The sequence below is a fragment of the Cherax quadricarinatus genome, chromosome 44 (assembly GCF_038502225.1).
Source record: "Cherax quadricarinatus isolate ZL_2023a chromosome 44, ASM3850222v1, whole genome shotgun sequence".
Taxonomy (NCBI): domain Eukaryota; kingdom Metazoa; phylum Arthropoda; class Malacostraca; order Decapoda; family Parastacidae; genus Cherax; species Cherax quadricarinatus.
This window is the reverse complement of record NC_091335.1, coordinates 4,041,309-4,059,092: the sequence shown is the minus strand read 5'-3', so window position 1 is coordinate 4,059,092 and position 17,784 is coordinate 4,041,309. Positions and strand designations below refer to the sequence as shown.

Below are 17,784 nucleotides of genomic sequence, written 5' to 3'. Positions count from 1 at the left end.
TAGTGCAGTGGAGGAAGAGCAGACTGATAGATCGATGCAAGAGAGAGTATGAGTACGAGGATCAAAATGGGTGGGAGTACCCGTATTTAAAACATGGAGGGTGAGAGGCGAGAAAAGCCTCCAACTGGATGCCACGTGAGTCACAATGAGACCCCCCCCCCCAGAGGAAATGGTGGGCGTTAAAATCACCAAGTAACAGAAGTGGTGGTGGTAAGGATGAAACAAGAAAGGTAAAGTCTGGGATAGAAAGTGCTCGAGAAGGAGAGAGATATAAAGAACATATTGTAAACCACTTATTCAAGTGGATACGGGCTGCAGTGTAATGCAGCGAGGTATGGACAAATAGTCGACAATACGGAATATCATTGCGTAGAAGAAGGGCACTTTCCTTAAAGGTCTCATCTGAGAAAGGATCCGAAGAATACAATAAATTATAGCCTGAGAGGTTGGAAAACAGCCGAGTGTAATTTTGCTTCTTGTAAGCAAGCACCAACAGGGGAAAACCTGGAAAGCAACATCTGAACCTCACCCCGATTACCCCTGAGGCCGCGGATATTCCACTGTAAATAGGCCATGATTGGCGATGAAGAAAATACCAGGAATCCGTAGGGAACGGCACCTACGGACTAGAGGGGTTAGAAAAGTCAACGTGTGGTGGCATTGGAAGACGTTCAAGCAGCGAAGGAACCGAGCGTTGCGAAGAATGGGGTTGTGAAGACGGAGGAGAGGGAAGAGAAGGAACAGGAAGGGAATCAGTGTCCATTGAAGGTTTAGTCTCTGCAATATATTCTGAAATGGCTTCGTGTTTCTGAATTCAAAGATGTATGTGAGACCATATTGGAGATAGAAGGGGGAGGGTGAGTAAAGATTGGGACAGTAATGGACTGTACCAAAGTAGAGGGGGAGGAAAGTGTAAGGGACTGGAGATGAAGTGTGGGGGGGGGGGGGACAGAAGAGGCAGAAACTTGGTTAGTGGCAGAAGAGGGAGAAACTTGGGAGGGGATGGGGGTGGAAGGCATAGTACGAGGAGGAGGGTGAATCTCCACACTTGTAATAGAGCCAGAGAGAGGGGAAGAACTAGGCCCAGAGACTGGAAAGGTAAAGTGTGGAGGTGGAAGAAGGGGCAAAGAATTTTTGAGCAATGTGGATTTTTTGGACTTCTGAGAAGTAGAGGGGCGATTGGTATTAGGTGTCGTACGAGGTCCTGTCGATACTGGGGCTTGTGAGGAAGGACGCGAAGATGTGAGAACAGACAGAGTTGTAGTTGGGACGTCAGAGCCAAGGACAGCAAAAGGATTAGATTCCGGAGTGGCTATGGGAGGGGTAACAACAGAGGAGGCTGCAGAAGATGGGACCCCAGAAGTGGGGGGGACGTTTTGAAACACGAGAATAAGAAACACGGGGTAGTCTCCCTTGGAGGCTGAGATGAGTAACCGCCATAGCATAAGGGAGACCTTCTGCCTCTGAGGCAACGGATTTCACGTTCATTTAAGTAGACCTGGCAATGGCGGGAGTACGAAGGGTGAGCTTCATTACAATTAAGGCAAGATGGAGGTTGACTGCAAGATGTATTAGAATGGTCATCAGCACCACAGATTGGGCATTCGGCCCTAGATCTGCAATATTTCGCTGGGTGACCAAAACGCCAGCAATTTCTACACTGTTGCGGTGTTGGTATCACCTTTCGAACTTGTAACCGATGTCCCGCGACATATACAGAGGACGGAAGTTCTCGGCCGTCAAAAGTTAAACTAGCTACATTGCAAGGGTAACGTCTCCGCCCACGGGCAGGAAGGACATAAGTGTCTACTGTGAGGATTGGGAGATCCTGGAGTTCCAGTTGTTCAAGAATGTCATTGCCACATGACTGGAAATTCTGTTGAACTATGGTATGGGGCAGAATGACAGTACCACTACAAGAATCGAGAGAAAGATTTTTTCAATAGTGATAGTAGTAGTATCTATATGCAAAAGGAGAAAAAGCTCATGAGCTTGGGTAGCATTCTGGACAGTGACTATGAGCGTACCGCTCTTGAGAGCATGAAATGAAATATCTCTACCAACATGACGCAGGAGAACTTTGCCAATACTATGGTCAGAAAGGTAGGCAGAAGAAGTCTGTCTTAAAGTAAAGAATTTAGTCCATTGTCTGGTCGGAAACTGAGCGTGGAGAGGGAGTGCATGACGTGTCAGTCTTTTCCGAGTAGAATGGGAAGGTAACGAAGGAGCATCATCAGGAGATTGACGTTGGCGTTTAGGAGTAGGACCGGAGTTGGTCCGGCGTGAAATGGGCGGGCGATTCAAAAATTGCCGTACCGTAGAGGGAGAAGCCGAAAGCATAGTCAAAGGAGAGCAGAGTTCAGACAAATCGAAGGAGTCAGTCGAAGCCCCGGTACCTGAAGCGGGTGAGGAAACAGCACCAGCAAGAGGTACAGGGGCATCAGGAGTGTCCGAAGTGGTCTAAAAACAAGGCAGGGTCAGAATGGGGTGCAGTATCAAGAAGGGGCCTGGGGGTAGTGGGTTCATGGATTGGGTTCTCCATGGTTAGGTTACTCCTTTGCTTTTTGTTTTTAAGAAAAAAAAATAAAAATAAAAAAAAAAAAAATAAAATAAAAAAAGTGGGGAGGAATAGTTCCCAGGAGGAATGAAAGGGCCGGAAATCTCCCTCCGCGCCCAAGAGGACCTCAGCACCGCTAGTAGCGCAGATGCAGCATGGAACCCGTGCCATACCCTACCCTTCATGCCAGTAAACCAGCAATCCGGGATAGCAACCTCACATCTGCCGAGCTACCTCTGTGGACAAAAGAGAGGGCGGCCGGATATCCGCCACAAAGCATACCTCCTTCGGCCACCACCCCCGGAATCCGAAAGGTGGCTTCCAGAGATACACCCAAAGCTACTCCGGGATACCGGAGAGGGATTGGGACATCCCCAGGCGATCCAGATTCCACGGCAAACTGGCCACCGCCAAGAACCTCAACGGAATGGGATGGACCTCGGTATCCTTTCCCCTACCTAGGAACTAGCGCGCCTGTGGGAGAAATCCCAAAGGCCAAAAAGAGGAAGGGCAAAAGGGAGGGGTAGGGAGGAGGAGGAGGAAAGGAAAAAGGGGAGGATGGGATAGGGGAGGGGAGATTGGGGGGTAATTAGGTTCGGTCTGAGGATGGGGATAATAAATGCCTTCACACGACGCTGTTCGGAAACACTGCTGCAAATCCGACAGTCAAAAGACTATCATCGGTATACACTGATGGTATGATAATGAGATTGAAAGTGGTTAAGAAAAAGAGCAAGAAGCCACCATAGGCACCTGGGGTTTTACGCATGGCAGTTTGAAAGAACAGATACGAACCATTGGAACTAACCAAGGGGGTAGGGAAAAGATGCTACATGAACATAGGAAGGTGGTAACTGAGAAGGCAAGTGTGAATGCAGGCGAAGAGAAAAGGGACGGAGTAAACAGGGGTGACGAACAAATAATGTCTACTAATACCAGTGACTATTCTATATATGGAAGGATTGCAGGTCATGAGAGCAAACGTAATAGTGAAGGCAATGAGCATCATGGCGATCAGACAAGGATTGAATATTTGCCTCTGCATAGCTCTAAACTGGTGAAGGGCAAAAAGCACCAAGGCATAAACGTAATCCCTGGTGATGGATAGGATTAAGGCTAGAGTTGCAGGAGAGGCTGCTGAATATCTGGTCACCATAATAGTTTTGATAAAATTAGGGCTGAATGTAGTCAAAGGAGAGTTCTACAATCAGCCCCCCCATGATTATCAAAAAAGAAGCATTAAACCACAAGGGCTAAGCCCCTATGAAACATGAGCAAGGGTTTTAAGGAGGTTCAGCCAGTTATGACAAGTTGCCTTCAGAGAGGTAATGTGAGGATTCCAGGATAATGTCAAGCAGAAGGCCTAGAAGCCTGACCATATCACGTTCTGGGATACGAAACTACATTTAAAGGTGCCATACAAAAAGGGTATGCTTCTGATCAAATCCATTTTTTTTTTTTTTTTGTAAGAACAATAGCAGTGTACATCTAGATGTCAGGTATATACAGAGGAATTGCTGTGATATGTTTTCTGATGGTCTGGTGCACAGAGCTTGTCAGAAAAGTTCACACTAAACTTACCAATGAACAGTCACTTCTCAGGCATTATTTAATAGGAACATTGACTTGTGATAGAATGTGAGAATGGTTTAAAAAGCACAAATCATGAATGTGCCATAAGCAGTCAATGTACTAGCACTGCCAAGGACCACAGCAGTAACTTTTCTCCTGCTTACAGTACAAGACTGCAAAAGAAACATAAGGATTTCACAGAAACCAGAAACATATATTTAGTTATATTCATAGGAAAACACTAAACCTATGGTCATATTATATCACTTATGGAATAGGGGGCAATAGATCAGAGTAGCAGCCAATTCCATGAATTAAGAACTTTACCAGTAGATATTAAAAACTGTACATTTCTTACCTAACCCCCTCTTAAAATATTATCTACAGGTTAAGCACTAAAATTTACATTAGGTTTCTGAAATGTGATGCTCCATCATGAATTTTTCATTAAGTGTTTAGGAACTACAAGAGCTTCAAGGATTTCATTTCTGAAGAGCTGGAGTTACTATCACTTGGTAATGGCTATTAAGATGACCTTGCCCAGACAGGAATGAAATTTTTAAGAGTCAACTTCTGCAAACAATTCTCATCATGGCTGTTTTTTTTTTTTTTGCTGCTGTACAGGTGAATAACATTTCTGTTTACCATTATCATAATGTTGTACAGGGGAGTAACACCTCTTCGAATTGAATCTAATCGAGGACGATGAGAGCTGTCGTAAGATGGGAAGGAAGAAGGATAAGGAAGGATGGAAATAACTGGAAAAGGATGGGGAAGAGGAGGAATCAAGGCAAGTGGCCCAACCACTTTGGGACTTGTGGTACTGGAGGCGTAGATGGAGATGTATTTCAGAAACACTGACGAAGACGATGTAGAGGGCAACAGGAACTCAGCAGGTGCTGGCTGCATCTTGCTGGATGGATTATTATTGCAACTTAAATGATGATAGGCGGCTGCAGGCGACATGGAAGGAGCTCATCGTTGATTGGTCAGTTCATGGAGGTTTGGCGTTTACCTGGAGTTATGGCGTTGTTTTATGATTCAGTTCCGTTTTCAAGACGTTTAAAACGTTGTAGAGGGAGCAAATTTATATGTGTCAGCAAGTGTTTTTGGCTGGAATCTTCTAGTTGGTCTACAATGGCCTTTAGAATAGTAGAAAGTTCAATTGTACGAAGAGTTCCAGCTGAGCAGGAAGAATCGATGGTAAACTTGACTTTCTTTTCGATGAGGTGAGAATAAAGTTCATGAAGCAGCATGTCTTGATATTTTTCTGTAGTGCAGAAGTTGATTCCAGTCCATGAAGTATATTTTTTAGTATCTTCATTTTTATCATGTCGAGAGTTGCGAGATGATTTTTTTGCTGTTTTTTCTTTCTTGTTAGGTATTGTTGAAGGAGAAAGTGAATATTCGTTGTCATCTTCAGTAGACAAATAGGAAGATGTTTCTGGTGACGAGGCTTCTGATTGGTCGGTTTCAATGAGGAGTGGTGGCGGTGAAGGTTTCTCATTGGACGTTGTTGGAGTGACGTCACTAGTTGATGGTGGTGTTGGATCTGCTACATTCGAGGTTGTGACTAAGTCTTTGGTGAATTTGAGAATTTCTTCAGAAGGTGGCAATGCTGGAAATGTGAATGATGGCATGTTATTTAATGCAAATAACTCTATGGTAGAGTTAAAAGATCCAGGTACAGCCATGTTCTGCATGTGAACGTATAGTAGACAATAGTGGATCTTCGTTACGTCACATGTTGGAGGAGTGATGGTGGTGGAGGCAGGCTGAGTAGTTGCTTGAAGTAATTTTGTAGTGTGCTTGCAACTTTGCAATTGCGGCATACATTGGGGTGTTGTTGGTAGATTTTTTCTTTGTTGCATCTTGTTTCTTCATAATATCCTTTCTTGTACGACATTTTGCTGCCAATGTATGGTGGTCATTACTTTTGCAGTTTAAACATGCTGGTTGTGTTGGAGCAGCAGCGGTACAGGAACTGAAGGCGTGTCCCTCACTACCACATGTAGTGCAGAACTTCTTGTCTTTTACTGGACATGCTTTGGTGGTGTGAAGATAATAGCAGTTCCAGCAATGTTGGATGTAGTGGTATATCTCTGCTTCTATGTAGGTGGGACTGATGTAGTAGTAGTAAATAGCAAGACCTTCGTTCAGAGCAGTGGCAGCCATGTTCACGTCGGTGAAGGTGACCTTGAGCATTGACAATGCATTCGGGATTTTGGTAATGCTATCAACAGTAGCCCAAGTATTTTGCGTTTCAATGGATGACTTGAGTTCAGCAATTGATTGAGAAGTCAGAATCTTGTCCAGTTTTTTTAGGAATACTGATTTTCTTGCCCTGAGGGCAGGAGAGGATGTAACAGTAAATCCTTGAGCAGTAAGAGTAGTGGTGGCTTCTGTGGTAACTTCTCTGCTTCAGCATCATTGTGACATAACAATGAATGCTTCTTTCAGTGACAAAATAGCATTGAATTTCACTTGCAATACTTTCTGCACAACAGTGGCAAGAGCAAGCTTCGTTGAATCAACGGTACCACTTTTTGGCTTGATCTTTACACGATTTGCGTAGCTCATCGTGCAAGTCAAGGCGAAGACGGCGCTGGTAAAGGTTCCCCTCCCCAACGGGGATCGTAGGGAGACAGAGTAAGTAAGGAGAGCTGCTATGACCTACCAGGGCGAGAGTCAAAAGCAGAATCTGTCTGTGTAACACCTCTTTCGTTTACCAAAAAAAAAAAAAAAAAAAAAAAAAAAAAAAAAAAAAAAAAAAAAAAAAAAAAAAAAAAAAAGTCGCTTATGGAGAAGGCTTATAGTGATACAGCTAATAATAGCTTTTGTATACATATGAAATGTTCAGAAAATATTTTACTTTAAAGAAGTTTAACAAGAAATTAATACTAATATATACATACAATGTGGCAGTGATATGTAAGCTCTCGGTTGTGTTGTACTACTACATAAGGCACATCTGTGAATGCACAACAAAAAAAAAAAAAAAAAAACTGGAAAGCAATATACAGCTCAAAACAAAATTAATATACTTAAGTGTATAGAATAACAGACTAGGGAACAAAAATAAAAATGGCTACAAATGTTAAAAAGCATATAGTACATAGAGGTAAATATACATTTATCTATAAAAACATACTTCATTTCTAACATTTTATGCAATATAAACTTAAAAAAAAAAAAATTACTTATGAGCCACACATGAGACACTCATCCTTATTTTCAAGAGAACACACCATGGCTGCCATGTTCTGTAAGCCTTCACTTTTGGTTCCATTTGTTGATCCATTGACTTCATTGCTGACAGCAGTAGAAGACTTCAGCTTGGATTTATCAACAGTAAACTGAATAGCATTAGCAGCAGGTTTAGTACGCAGGTAATACATCCCTGTCTTCAAGCCCTGTAGAAAAAAATATTAGTATCAGTGACTACATGCACCAATTCATTAACTGACCTGAAAAGATTTGAAGTTCAAAAGGAACATAACACTAATTATCAACATTGGATTTAATTTAACATTTCACTCGAAGCAATATGTTTATTTCTAAGTTAAAAAATTAACCTTTACAATCTACTCCCTTAACATTTGATCTTCAGCTGTTTCTTTACTTTAAAATTTTCAGCAGATAATGCTTAGAACATTCTTTCCTATATGTAAATTTGCAACTCTAAACATGCAACACAACTTACTAATTTCCATGCATAAAAGTGCATAGATGTCAGTTTGCCATAATTTGGTTCTGCAATGTGTATATTCAGTGACTGACTCTGGTCAATGAAGGCTCCACGATCTGCTGCCATCTGAATAACTACTTTCTGAGAGATCTCCCAGACTGTCTTGTAGAGTGCCTTAAGATCTGCAGGAATTTTGTCAATAGTCTGAAATGAATAAAACCATTTTTATAAGAAAATGTGTACATTTTAAAACCTTCATTACTTTTAAATTAAAGAGTAAAGAAATTGTCGTTTTAGCCTATACATCTCAAAACGGTAATAGTAATTCATAAATCATAAATAGATTCAGAACAAAAAACCAGTGGTGATATGAACAAGCAATATCTGGTAGATGAAGTGCAGGCATAGTAATCTTGAGTCAGAAGTGTGTGTAATATCCAGTGCATGAAGATATATGGCAACCTTGGAGGTTAAATCATGGGAGAGCACTAACTTTTACATCATACAGCACATGAGGGAACAGGAGACATTCAGATTTGATCCAAGGGAAGGGTAGGGTAGGTCCAATTCCTTGATCACTATCTTTTCAATGTCCTGGCTACTATATCCAGTAAGTGCAGAAGTATAGTAATCTTTGGAGGGAAAAGGGGTGGACGAATAGATCATGCTTAAATAGTAGTGGTTTGCCTTCGCTATACTGGTAACTGAAAACCTTAAAGTGGCAAAAATTTTTGAAGGCACTGTATTTAGTATTAATCAAGTCTAGCATTTTTTTTTTTTTAACACATTACCTGGGGTGTTAATGTTGCATTTTAAAAACTGTAGTGTAAAGCACCCTTCTGGCAAGACAGTGATGGAGTGAATGATGGTGGAAGTTTTTCTTTTTCGGGCCACCCTGCCTTGGTGGGAATCGGCCAGTTAAAAAAAACACCTGGGTCCTAGGTAGTAGGTTGGTAGACAGCAACTACCATCCTGCCAAGTGAGTAAAACGAAAGCCTGTAATTGTTTTACATGATGGTAGGATTGCTGGTGTCCTTTTTTCTGTTTCGTAAACATGCAAGATTTCAGGTACGTCTTGCTACTTCTACTTACACTTAGGTCACACTACACATGCATGTACAAGCATATATATACATACCCCTCTGGGTTTTCTTCTATTTTCTTTCTAGTTCTTGTTCTTGTCTATTTCCTCTTATCTCCATGGGGAAGTGGAACAGAATTCTTCCTCGGTAAGCCATGCATGTCGTAAGAGGCAACTAAAATGCCGGGAGCAAGGGGCTAGTAACCCCTTCTCCTGTATATATTACTAAATGTGAAAGGAGAAACTTTTGTTTTTTTTTTTCCTTTTGGGCCACCCCGCCTCTGTGGGATACGGCCGGTATGTTGAAAGAAAGATTACCTGGATGAAGAGTAGGTTCCCTTTGTATAATTTTTGGGTGCCATTTTAAATGATTTGAAAAATTAGCAGTCAGAACTTGTCAACCACAGCATGGCACCCTTCCTTAATGACTGTGAACATGCCATGGTTAACAGCTTTATGAAGTAATTTCAGATCTGGAACCAGTCCCTTTAGTATTTCCAAGTGAAAATAATGATAAATCTTACTTTCCAGCATTGCAGCAGTTTGAGACCTCAGAATTTCCAATAATTTAAATGTCTGACTTAATGAGCAGCATTCTCTAGTTTTGAAATTTTACCTGCTTTAAATGGTGCTATCAGTATTCATCGTTACTTAAGTCGAGAAAGCAAGGGCTTAAAAAAATATCACTTTGTAAAGATTTTTTTGGACTGTGGCTTGCCGAGACACTATTTACATAAACTTAATGGATGCCACTCTCAAATTCTAGTACAGTATTAGCAAAGGTACTTTGGTACCCCAAATTTCGGCCAAAATTAATTCCAGAAGGCTGTTCGAGTGCTGTTATCGAGCAAATTTGTTCCCATAAGGAATAATGTACATTAGATAAGTCAGTTTCAGACCTCCCAAAAATACACTTAAATAATTGTTTGAGTTGGGAGCTGCTCAAAATTCAAGGTACCACTGTATATATATAAAATGCAAGAAGAATGTCAACAGATGTGTATGAAAGAAAAGGGAAAGAAAATAAAAATGTCAAGATTAGACAGAAAGGTTGATCAATGCTTGCCCCTCTCTCCCAAAAGGGAGTGGGGGAGGAAATATACCATAGCAGTACTACCAACTCTCTAGTATGGGTGAAGCATTTATCTTGAATGCTACAGAGGCTGGAAATGGTGTTTAAGATAGTGGTGTAAATATCAGAATAGCCAGAGGTGCAAAATAGTGCTTGCAATCCAAAGGACGGGTGGTGATGTAATTGGGTGTATCGTTGGAATTAAGGGAATGAATGATGGTGAAAGTTTCCTTCTAATAGGTCACCCTACCTTGGTAGATTAATATTATAATAAAAACAAAGTGCTAAACCACAAGGGCTATACAGCACTGCAGGGCAGGAAAGGCTGCGAGGGTATCGGGTAGCAAGAGGAGAGGGACGATTAGTAGGTTATGGAGTACAGCAGGGCAGTGGATAGTGCAGGGGTAGAGGGTAGCAAGAGATTGAAGTAGAGGACTGAGAGGAGTGCTAAAGGTATCAGAGTTTGTGGAGTAAATCAGCTGCTGTCAAAAAGTCAATGAGTCTAGATTAAAGGAGGGTCCATCAGCAAGAAGGGAAGGTAAATACCTTGGCAGAAAAAACCTAGTCTGATTTATTTTTTACATTACATTAACATGGTGCTTTGAAGATTAACATACTACATCTTAACAAGTACAGTAGGGCCCCGCTTTACAGAGATTTCAAATTATGACCAAAACTCGCTATACTGCTCCCAGTCTAATACGGCACACCCCACCCAATTTGTTTCCATTCTCCGTGAGCACTTCTCTTATGTCTGGAAACTTTCCAAAATTTCAAGTGTTTTAAAGTTATTGCATATTTTATATGTACTCTGATAATTATACTTACACATTGCTGGCATGCAAGTACACATTAAAATCACTTAAGTGTCCCTCTAGTCTTAACGCCATAGTAATACTAATAGTACATAATCGCCCTTGGGCACATTAAACATCTTATTTTACGTTACTATAGACATTTTCATTAATCTATCTGATATTTTCTACAAAATTATATAAGAAACATGTTACATAGCATATAAACATGATGCATACACCCACAATATGATTTCACAAATATGAGGTGCGGAGGGAAAACATTACGTTTTCTCTGGTCCAGCACCAGAGAAAACTTATATAAATCTGCATTTGGCCCAGTCACTCCCCTCTGCTTTTGTTTAAAATTTTCGGCATGAATTCTCATTACTTCTCCCTTTGTTTATGATGGCATCTAAAGGTAGTTGCTAGAAACAAACTCAGTGGACAAAGTATGTCGACGGTAATAACATGACTCTGGGCCGCATTAAATATTGTACAGCTATGTAGCCCAGGCTACCTACACCTGACTTCCTACCAATAAATACTATTCACCTCTCATCCTACACATTTTAAGGTAAATAATGAGTGCACTGTATGTGTATTTTCTCTCTCTGGGCTGCTTTAAATATCATATTAAGTTTGGGATGGGGACCCAAGGCTATCTACACCTGACTTCCTACAAATAAGTACTACTCACCTCTTGCCCAACGTTAAGATTACAAATATTTTAGGGTAAGTACTGAATGTACTGTGTATGTATTTTACTTTTTATTGCATTTTTTTAATGCCTAGTTCCATTACTAACTTTATACAAGTTAGTGTAAACTTAGCTGGCATTTATATGCATTTATAAGTGGAAAAAATGGCTTTCTACTTTCCAGCAGTAGCCTGGAACCTAACCTGCTGTGTAAGTGGGGCCCCTGTATGTTAAATGAACCAATTTAAAACCCTAAAGCCAAATTAAAGTTTAAAAAACTTACCTGAATAGAACCATTATTTGCAATTATCTCATTTTTAGTGTGATCGTCCCACAATCCAAGTTCAGTCAAGTCACGCAACAGATGGTGGTTGACTATCTGTTCCCCCAAAATAAACAAAATGTTAGGATATGAACTAAAATCAAAAGCACTATAATGATGAACCATGAGGATAATATAATGGGCACCCTACCTGGGTGAGGAAACAGTCAGTGGTTTAAAAAAAAAAAAAAGTGAAATGGAATACACTTTCTACTGACCTGCCAGTCAGTCAAAAGGGTAAAGACAAGACCAAACACTGGAGCTCACTCTCCATTCCACAATAAATACAAAAATCTTGAAATACAAATAAGTGTATCTAAACTGGTGGACTGAGTTGAGATATTAGCTATTTGGGAAATACGTACTAGTTTCTGGTACTAAAGGGCTACATTAAAAAAAAAAAAAAAAATATTACTTCAGGTTAAAGGCGGCAATGAAACTTTACCAGGGGGGTAATCAAGAATAAATAAGTATGGTTATACTTTCTAGCCAAATGAGCTGAATATCTAAACCATTCATTGCAAATGGCAAGGTGGGATGAGCTTGACAGTGAAAGCAACTATGGGGTTTAGAAGTAGCAATGCCAAATAATTATTTCATGCTAGTTATTCAAATGTCAAGATGAGGGGGGGACAGCTAGAGCTTTATGAAGGCAACTATGTAATTTCAATACTTAGCCACAGAAGAAATGAGGTGGTGAAAATGTTTTAAAGACTAAATTAAACTATAAATCACCTAATGGTGTGAATAAAATACTGACAAGTAATTAAAATTTATCTGAACTTTTATTTTATGAATAACTAACCTGAAATTCTCCAGAAAGTACTCTTCGGGAGTATATATTTGATGTGTATGCCTCAATAGATTCATTGTTTCCAAGTATCTGAGCAGTGGAAGCAGTAGGCATAGGAGCCAGGAGCAGAGAGTTACGGACACCGAATTTGGCAACCTTGGCTTTGAGAGCGGCCCAATCATGAAGCTCTGTGGGAGTCACATTCCACATATCATACTGGAAAATCTGTAAAGAAGATATTCTAGCAATTGCTTATGCAGTATATACAATTGTATCGTCTGAATCGTTAACATGTTATCTCGGGAAATTAACTCCAATTTTTACAATCAAGATTCCTTCGCTGGCAACAAGACACCCCAAATACTGTATTGGTGACTCCGTTTTAAAGGATGGTTACTAGTGGAATCTTTTCTTGACATTACAACTGCTCTTAAATTTATGACATGAGCATTACAGAACAAATTTCAAGAAATCCAAGAGATAGTTTGGCTATCATAAAAATTAAAATCACTGCAGTTTTTGCTTTACTTTTGTAGAAAGCAGTCTTCATACATGAACTAACAAATTTAAACATAATATAGTGATTGTGTTATTCTTTTAGTAAGCTCTACTTACTCCTTTACTGACAGGGGATCCACTGTAAGTTTCGTAAGGGCCTTCCTTCTCAGCAAGTTCACAGCTTGCCTCCATGGCTGCATAGTAAATAGTTTCAAATATTTGTTTGTTCAGCAACTTTGCTTCTTCAGAATCAAATGGATATCTGCAAAAAGTAATTCCAATGAAATCCACAGCTCCTTATATACTGTATTTGGATCTCTCTTCCATGCACTCGTCTTTTACTAAACCCATAGGGATCATCCAGTACCTTGGGCAAGCATTTAGGTTCTATCCAAGGGAAGCACAGGTCAAGTTTTAGATCAAGAGCCCCTCACCCTTGAGATTTATAACCATTACACACCACATAACTGACTCATGAAATCACAATGACACGATTGCAAACAAACCATACCAGGGGTGGGGTTTGTACACACCACATAGCTTCACAATAAATAAATAAAAAAAATCCCAGATGGAGCCATCTTTGTCTATCTCCAATGTTTTTTATGCCTGTTACACCGAAGCATTTCTAGATACTGTATGGACTAGTGGCCAGCTGCCATCTGTGACCTTGTTCTGGGTCCTTCCATATTATATAATGTTCTTGCTTGCCTAGTCTATGCTCTCGATTGTGTTAACCATTACACAATTTTTTCATGTGAATAATCTATGCTAGTCTTCAGCTTTTACACCATACACCTAGTTGCTAGTCTGAGGGCCCAACCCAGCAACCACCCCAGGACAAACTGATGCATGTAACCGAAGAGGTCATTATGAGGAAGGTTACTTAAGAGCATGCACAAATCAAGTCTTAACTAGTACCCACTCATTCATTACCCAGGACCTAGACAAACGGGCACCTACAGAGCTATATATTCTCTATTGTACCTTTTTTTTTTTTTTTAAGACCAAAGTATGTGCAATAAGTATTAAAATTTGTTTATAAAGTAATTTTCACAGCCATAAAGAGGGAAAACCTCCCAAACAGTATAATGAAATGTTTATAAACTAACTAATTACCTCATAAGGATGAAAGCATCAGCAAGACCTTGAACACCAATGCCAATGGGGCGATGACGGTTATTTGAGATTCGTGCCTCTTCCACAGGGTAGAAGTTCACATCGATAATCTTATTCAAATTTCTGGTGACAACCTTAAAAAAAATTAGGGCTTACCACAATTTTTATAAAATCAAATTTTGGTTGTGACCCTACTGTTTGTCAAGAAATTAGAGTAAGCTACACATCACCTGATATGAAATTTTAAATATTAAATTCTTATTAAACATGTCCTTGTTAAATACACGCATTTTCTTGGAACTACATACAGTACAGTATTTGGATCTGAGTAAGGTGTACATATCTTAAACTTTCAGACTAGAAATTTATCTTTTCAGTAATTGAGATAACCTAACTCACTGTCTCTGAAATTACTCTCACCTTTCCTACAATCACTTCAGACATCTTTTTGCCCTTGGTCATGATGATTCCTTTCATTTTCTCAAACCATTTAATCATTAATGAACAATGTGCAAACATAGATGAGGGAATAAACAGCAACATAAGCAAATTTGCTGACGACACCAAAATAGGCCATCCAATTCATTCTAATGAGGACACTAGAGCACTCCAGGATGATTTGAATAGACTCATGCAATGGTCGGAGAAGTGGCAGATGCAGTTTAATATAGACAAATGCAAAGTTCTAAATATTGGACAGGAAAATAACCATGCAACATATAAACTAATGTAGATCTTAATACTACTGATTACGAAAAGGATTTAGGAGTTCTGGTTAGCAGTAATCTAAAACCAAGACAACAGTGCATTAGTGTTCGCAGTAAAGCTAACAGAATTCTTGGCTTCATATCTAGAAGTATAAATAATAGAAGTCCTCAGGTTGTTCAACTCTTCATATCCTTGGTTAGGCCTCATTTAGACTATGCTGCTCAGTTCTGGTCACCATACTACAGAATGGATATAAATGCTCTGGAAAACGTACAGAAAGATAACCCCACGTATCAGAAATCTTCCCTATGAGGATAGACTGAGGGTCCTGAATCTGCACTCTCTCGAAAGGCGTAGAATTAGGGATATGATCGAGGTGTATAAATGGAAAACAGGAATAAACTAAGGGGATGTAAATAGCGTGCTGAAAATTTCCAGCCTAGACTCGCAGCAATGGTTTCAAGTAAAAAAAATCAGATTCAGGAAGGATATAGGAAAGCACTGGTTTGGTAATAGAGTTGTGGATGAGTGGAACAAATTCCCGGGTACAGTTATTGAGGCTAAAACGTTGTGTAGTTTTAAAAATAGGTTAGATAAATACACGAGTGGGTGTGGGTGGGTGTGAGGTGGACCTGACTAGCTTGTGCTGCTGGGTCCGGTGCTGTGCTCCTTCCTTGAGTGGAGGTGACGAGACTGGGTGGGTCATTGGGCTAATCCAGGAGAGAGGGGACCTGCTCTGCATGGGTCAGTAGGCCTGTTGCAGTGTTCCTTCTTTATGTATTTAGAAAGCAATATTGGCTGTGCCAACTTTAATTTTTTAAGCCCAATAGTATGTTAATTTCTTACAATAACCTTTTACTTTCCCCATACTAAATATAAAGTAATTCCAAAACAAGATAAATTTAATTTACATGCGATTAATAAACTCTTTCCCTGCAGCTAAACCCTAATTTGCACTGAACTATGCAAATCTGACAAGCTACGAAAACATAATACATTATATGGTATCAGCAACGAATTCCGAGTTTTCATATGTGTGTGCGTGTGTATTCAGCAAGAACAAACTAACAAATAGCAAAATTTTACTTCCACCATAGAGAACATACTGGATAAGATTTCTTCAAAAGCATGATGAGAACAGCACTAATGTAAAGAATATAGCATGCACACTGTGGGCAGAATTAATGCAAATACGGAAAGCTTTAAAATTTAAGTTCATACAATATTTTTGATAATACGGTATTTCAATATACCATACAGTATTCAACACTAGTTACATTACTCTCTCATTACAAGTGGGATCTTTCTTACACATTTCTACCAATAAAAATTCCCTCAGGTCATCAGTGCAAAATTTAACACATTAAATGTTTAATTAGTACCTTTGAGACTTCCTTCAGCTTTGCAAAGTTGTAAGTTCTATCTGGGTTGACATACATATTTAGAGCAATAGAAGCCAAGTTGCATACTGCAATCTGAAAGAAAAAATATATTTTGCATGTAAACATACATCAACAGCTAAAAATAAGGCTGTAAATATTGAAATGTGTCAGGTGCATTACACACTAAATATAGTAATTTTGCTTTAAGAAAAATATTGTTAGTCCTTCAATCACACCACCACTTACTTCATCTGGTGACGAATACTCAACAATCTCTGTGCAAAGATTTGAGCACTTTATTGTGCCAAGGTTCTGTTGATTGCTCTTTCTGTTGCAAGCATCCTTATACAGCATGTAAGGAGTTCCAGTTTCCACCTGTAATGTACATATTTTGACAAACATGTATATAGTATAATTTAATTACACTCATTTCCATTACCCAATACACTGCACATAATGAAAACCACGTAGTAAAAACCTCAAAATAATCTTAGAGATAAGCAAGGAATTATGGTACCACCAGGCAACACACTGAAATAACTAACAAGGAAAGGACTTGGCACCAGAAGCCATCATTAGTAACGTGGTAACTGAAGAGACGTTTAAAGTTGGCAAGGCTTAACAATGTCCCTAATGAGTTATGTAAATTACTGGAAAAGATTACAAGACTTAATGAACATAGGTGTGAATTCCTCACAGAACACCAGTAGAGATTCAGAAATAGGTGATGCTTTACTAACCTTTGGAAATGATTAGCACACATCAGGGAAGGGTCGAGTAGACTATATATTCCAAGACTAAAAAAAGCTACTTAGCAAATTGCAGAAGTTGGGGTAAAAGGAAAGTATGAACATGGATAGGGAAATACTTTAACAATAGAACAGAAAAAATATCACATTACAGTATGGAATATAAGGAACACTGACTAGTGAAACTGCACAAGGTTTTGTATTGGAATGCCCACTGTACTCAGTGTATATTAATGACTTGGTGGCAGAGTTACTTCCAACTTATCCTTGTTTGCAGATGAGAATACAAATATAAGAACAAAGAAATTGGCACAAAGCCCCAAACTTCATTAAAGTGGGGATAAATGGTTACTAGAATTTAACAAAAATATGTCATGAAACTGGAAGATGGCAAAGTGCAGCTAAAAAAGAGGTAAAAAAGAAAAGTAAGCTCCCAGCCAGTTAAAAGATGAAGACTTGGAAATAACCATTACCACAAACCTGTTTCCTGAGAAATATAACATTAGCAACAGGAGCCTAAAACAACCACCACCTTATTCATGATGTCATGTAACCCATTCTTCAGTATCTAGTGCTGATGTGAAACCCACATCTAAAAAGTGAAATTTGTGTGTAGGGAAGGGAGGGAGCATTAGGATTGGTACCCATCTCGGTACACTGCTCAAACTCGACCACCCCTATAAAGATCATACAGGGGTACGTACAATTCGTCGGAAATACGAGCATGATAGTATGTACTTAGCTGGTTT

The 17,784-nt window shown here is 39.5% G+C and overlaps 1 protein-coding gene across 3 annotated transcripts in view; it reads right to left on the bottom strand.

The window, feature by feature from the left end:
* RnrL (Ribonucleoside diphosphate reductase large subunit) overlaps positions 1 to 17,784 on the bottom strand; it is a 51,858-nt gene that overhangs the window by 9,118 nt on the left and 24,956 nt on the right. Inside the window, exons 10-17 of one of the 3 annotated variants that reach the window (XM_070093987.1) lie at positions 16,533 to 16,661; positions 16,287 to 16,379; positions 14,197 to 14,330; positions 13,195 to 13,339; positions 12,592 to 12,804; positions 11,748 to 11,843; positions 7,833 to 8,021; positions 7,330 to 7,542 (exon numbers count right to left, since the gene is read on the bottom strand). In XM_070093987.1, the coding sequence (XP_069950088.1) occupies positions 7,330 to 7,542; positions 7,833 to 8,021; positions 11,748 to 11,843; positions 12,592 to 12,804; positions 13,195 to 13,339; positions 14,197 to 14,330; positions 16,287 to 16,379; positions 16,533 to 16,661 (1,212 nt within the window). Of the gene's footprint in view, positions 1 to 4,338; positions 7,543 to 7,832; positions 8,022 to 11,747; positions 11,844 to 12,591; positions 12,805 to 13,194; positions 13,340 to 14,196; positions 14,331 to 16,286; positions 16,380 to 16,532; positions 16,662 to 17,784 lie in introns of those variants that run through there. The other 2 variants (XM_070093988.1, XM_070093986.1) reach the window with 2 other exon arrangements.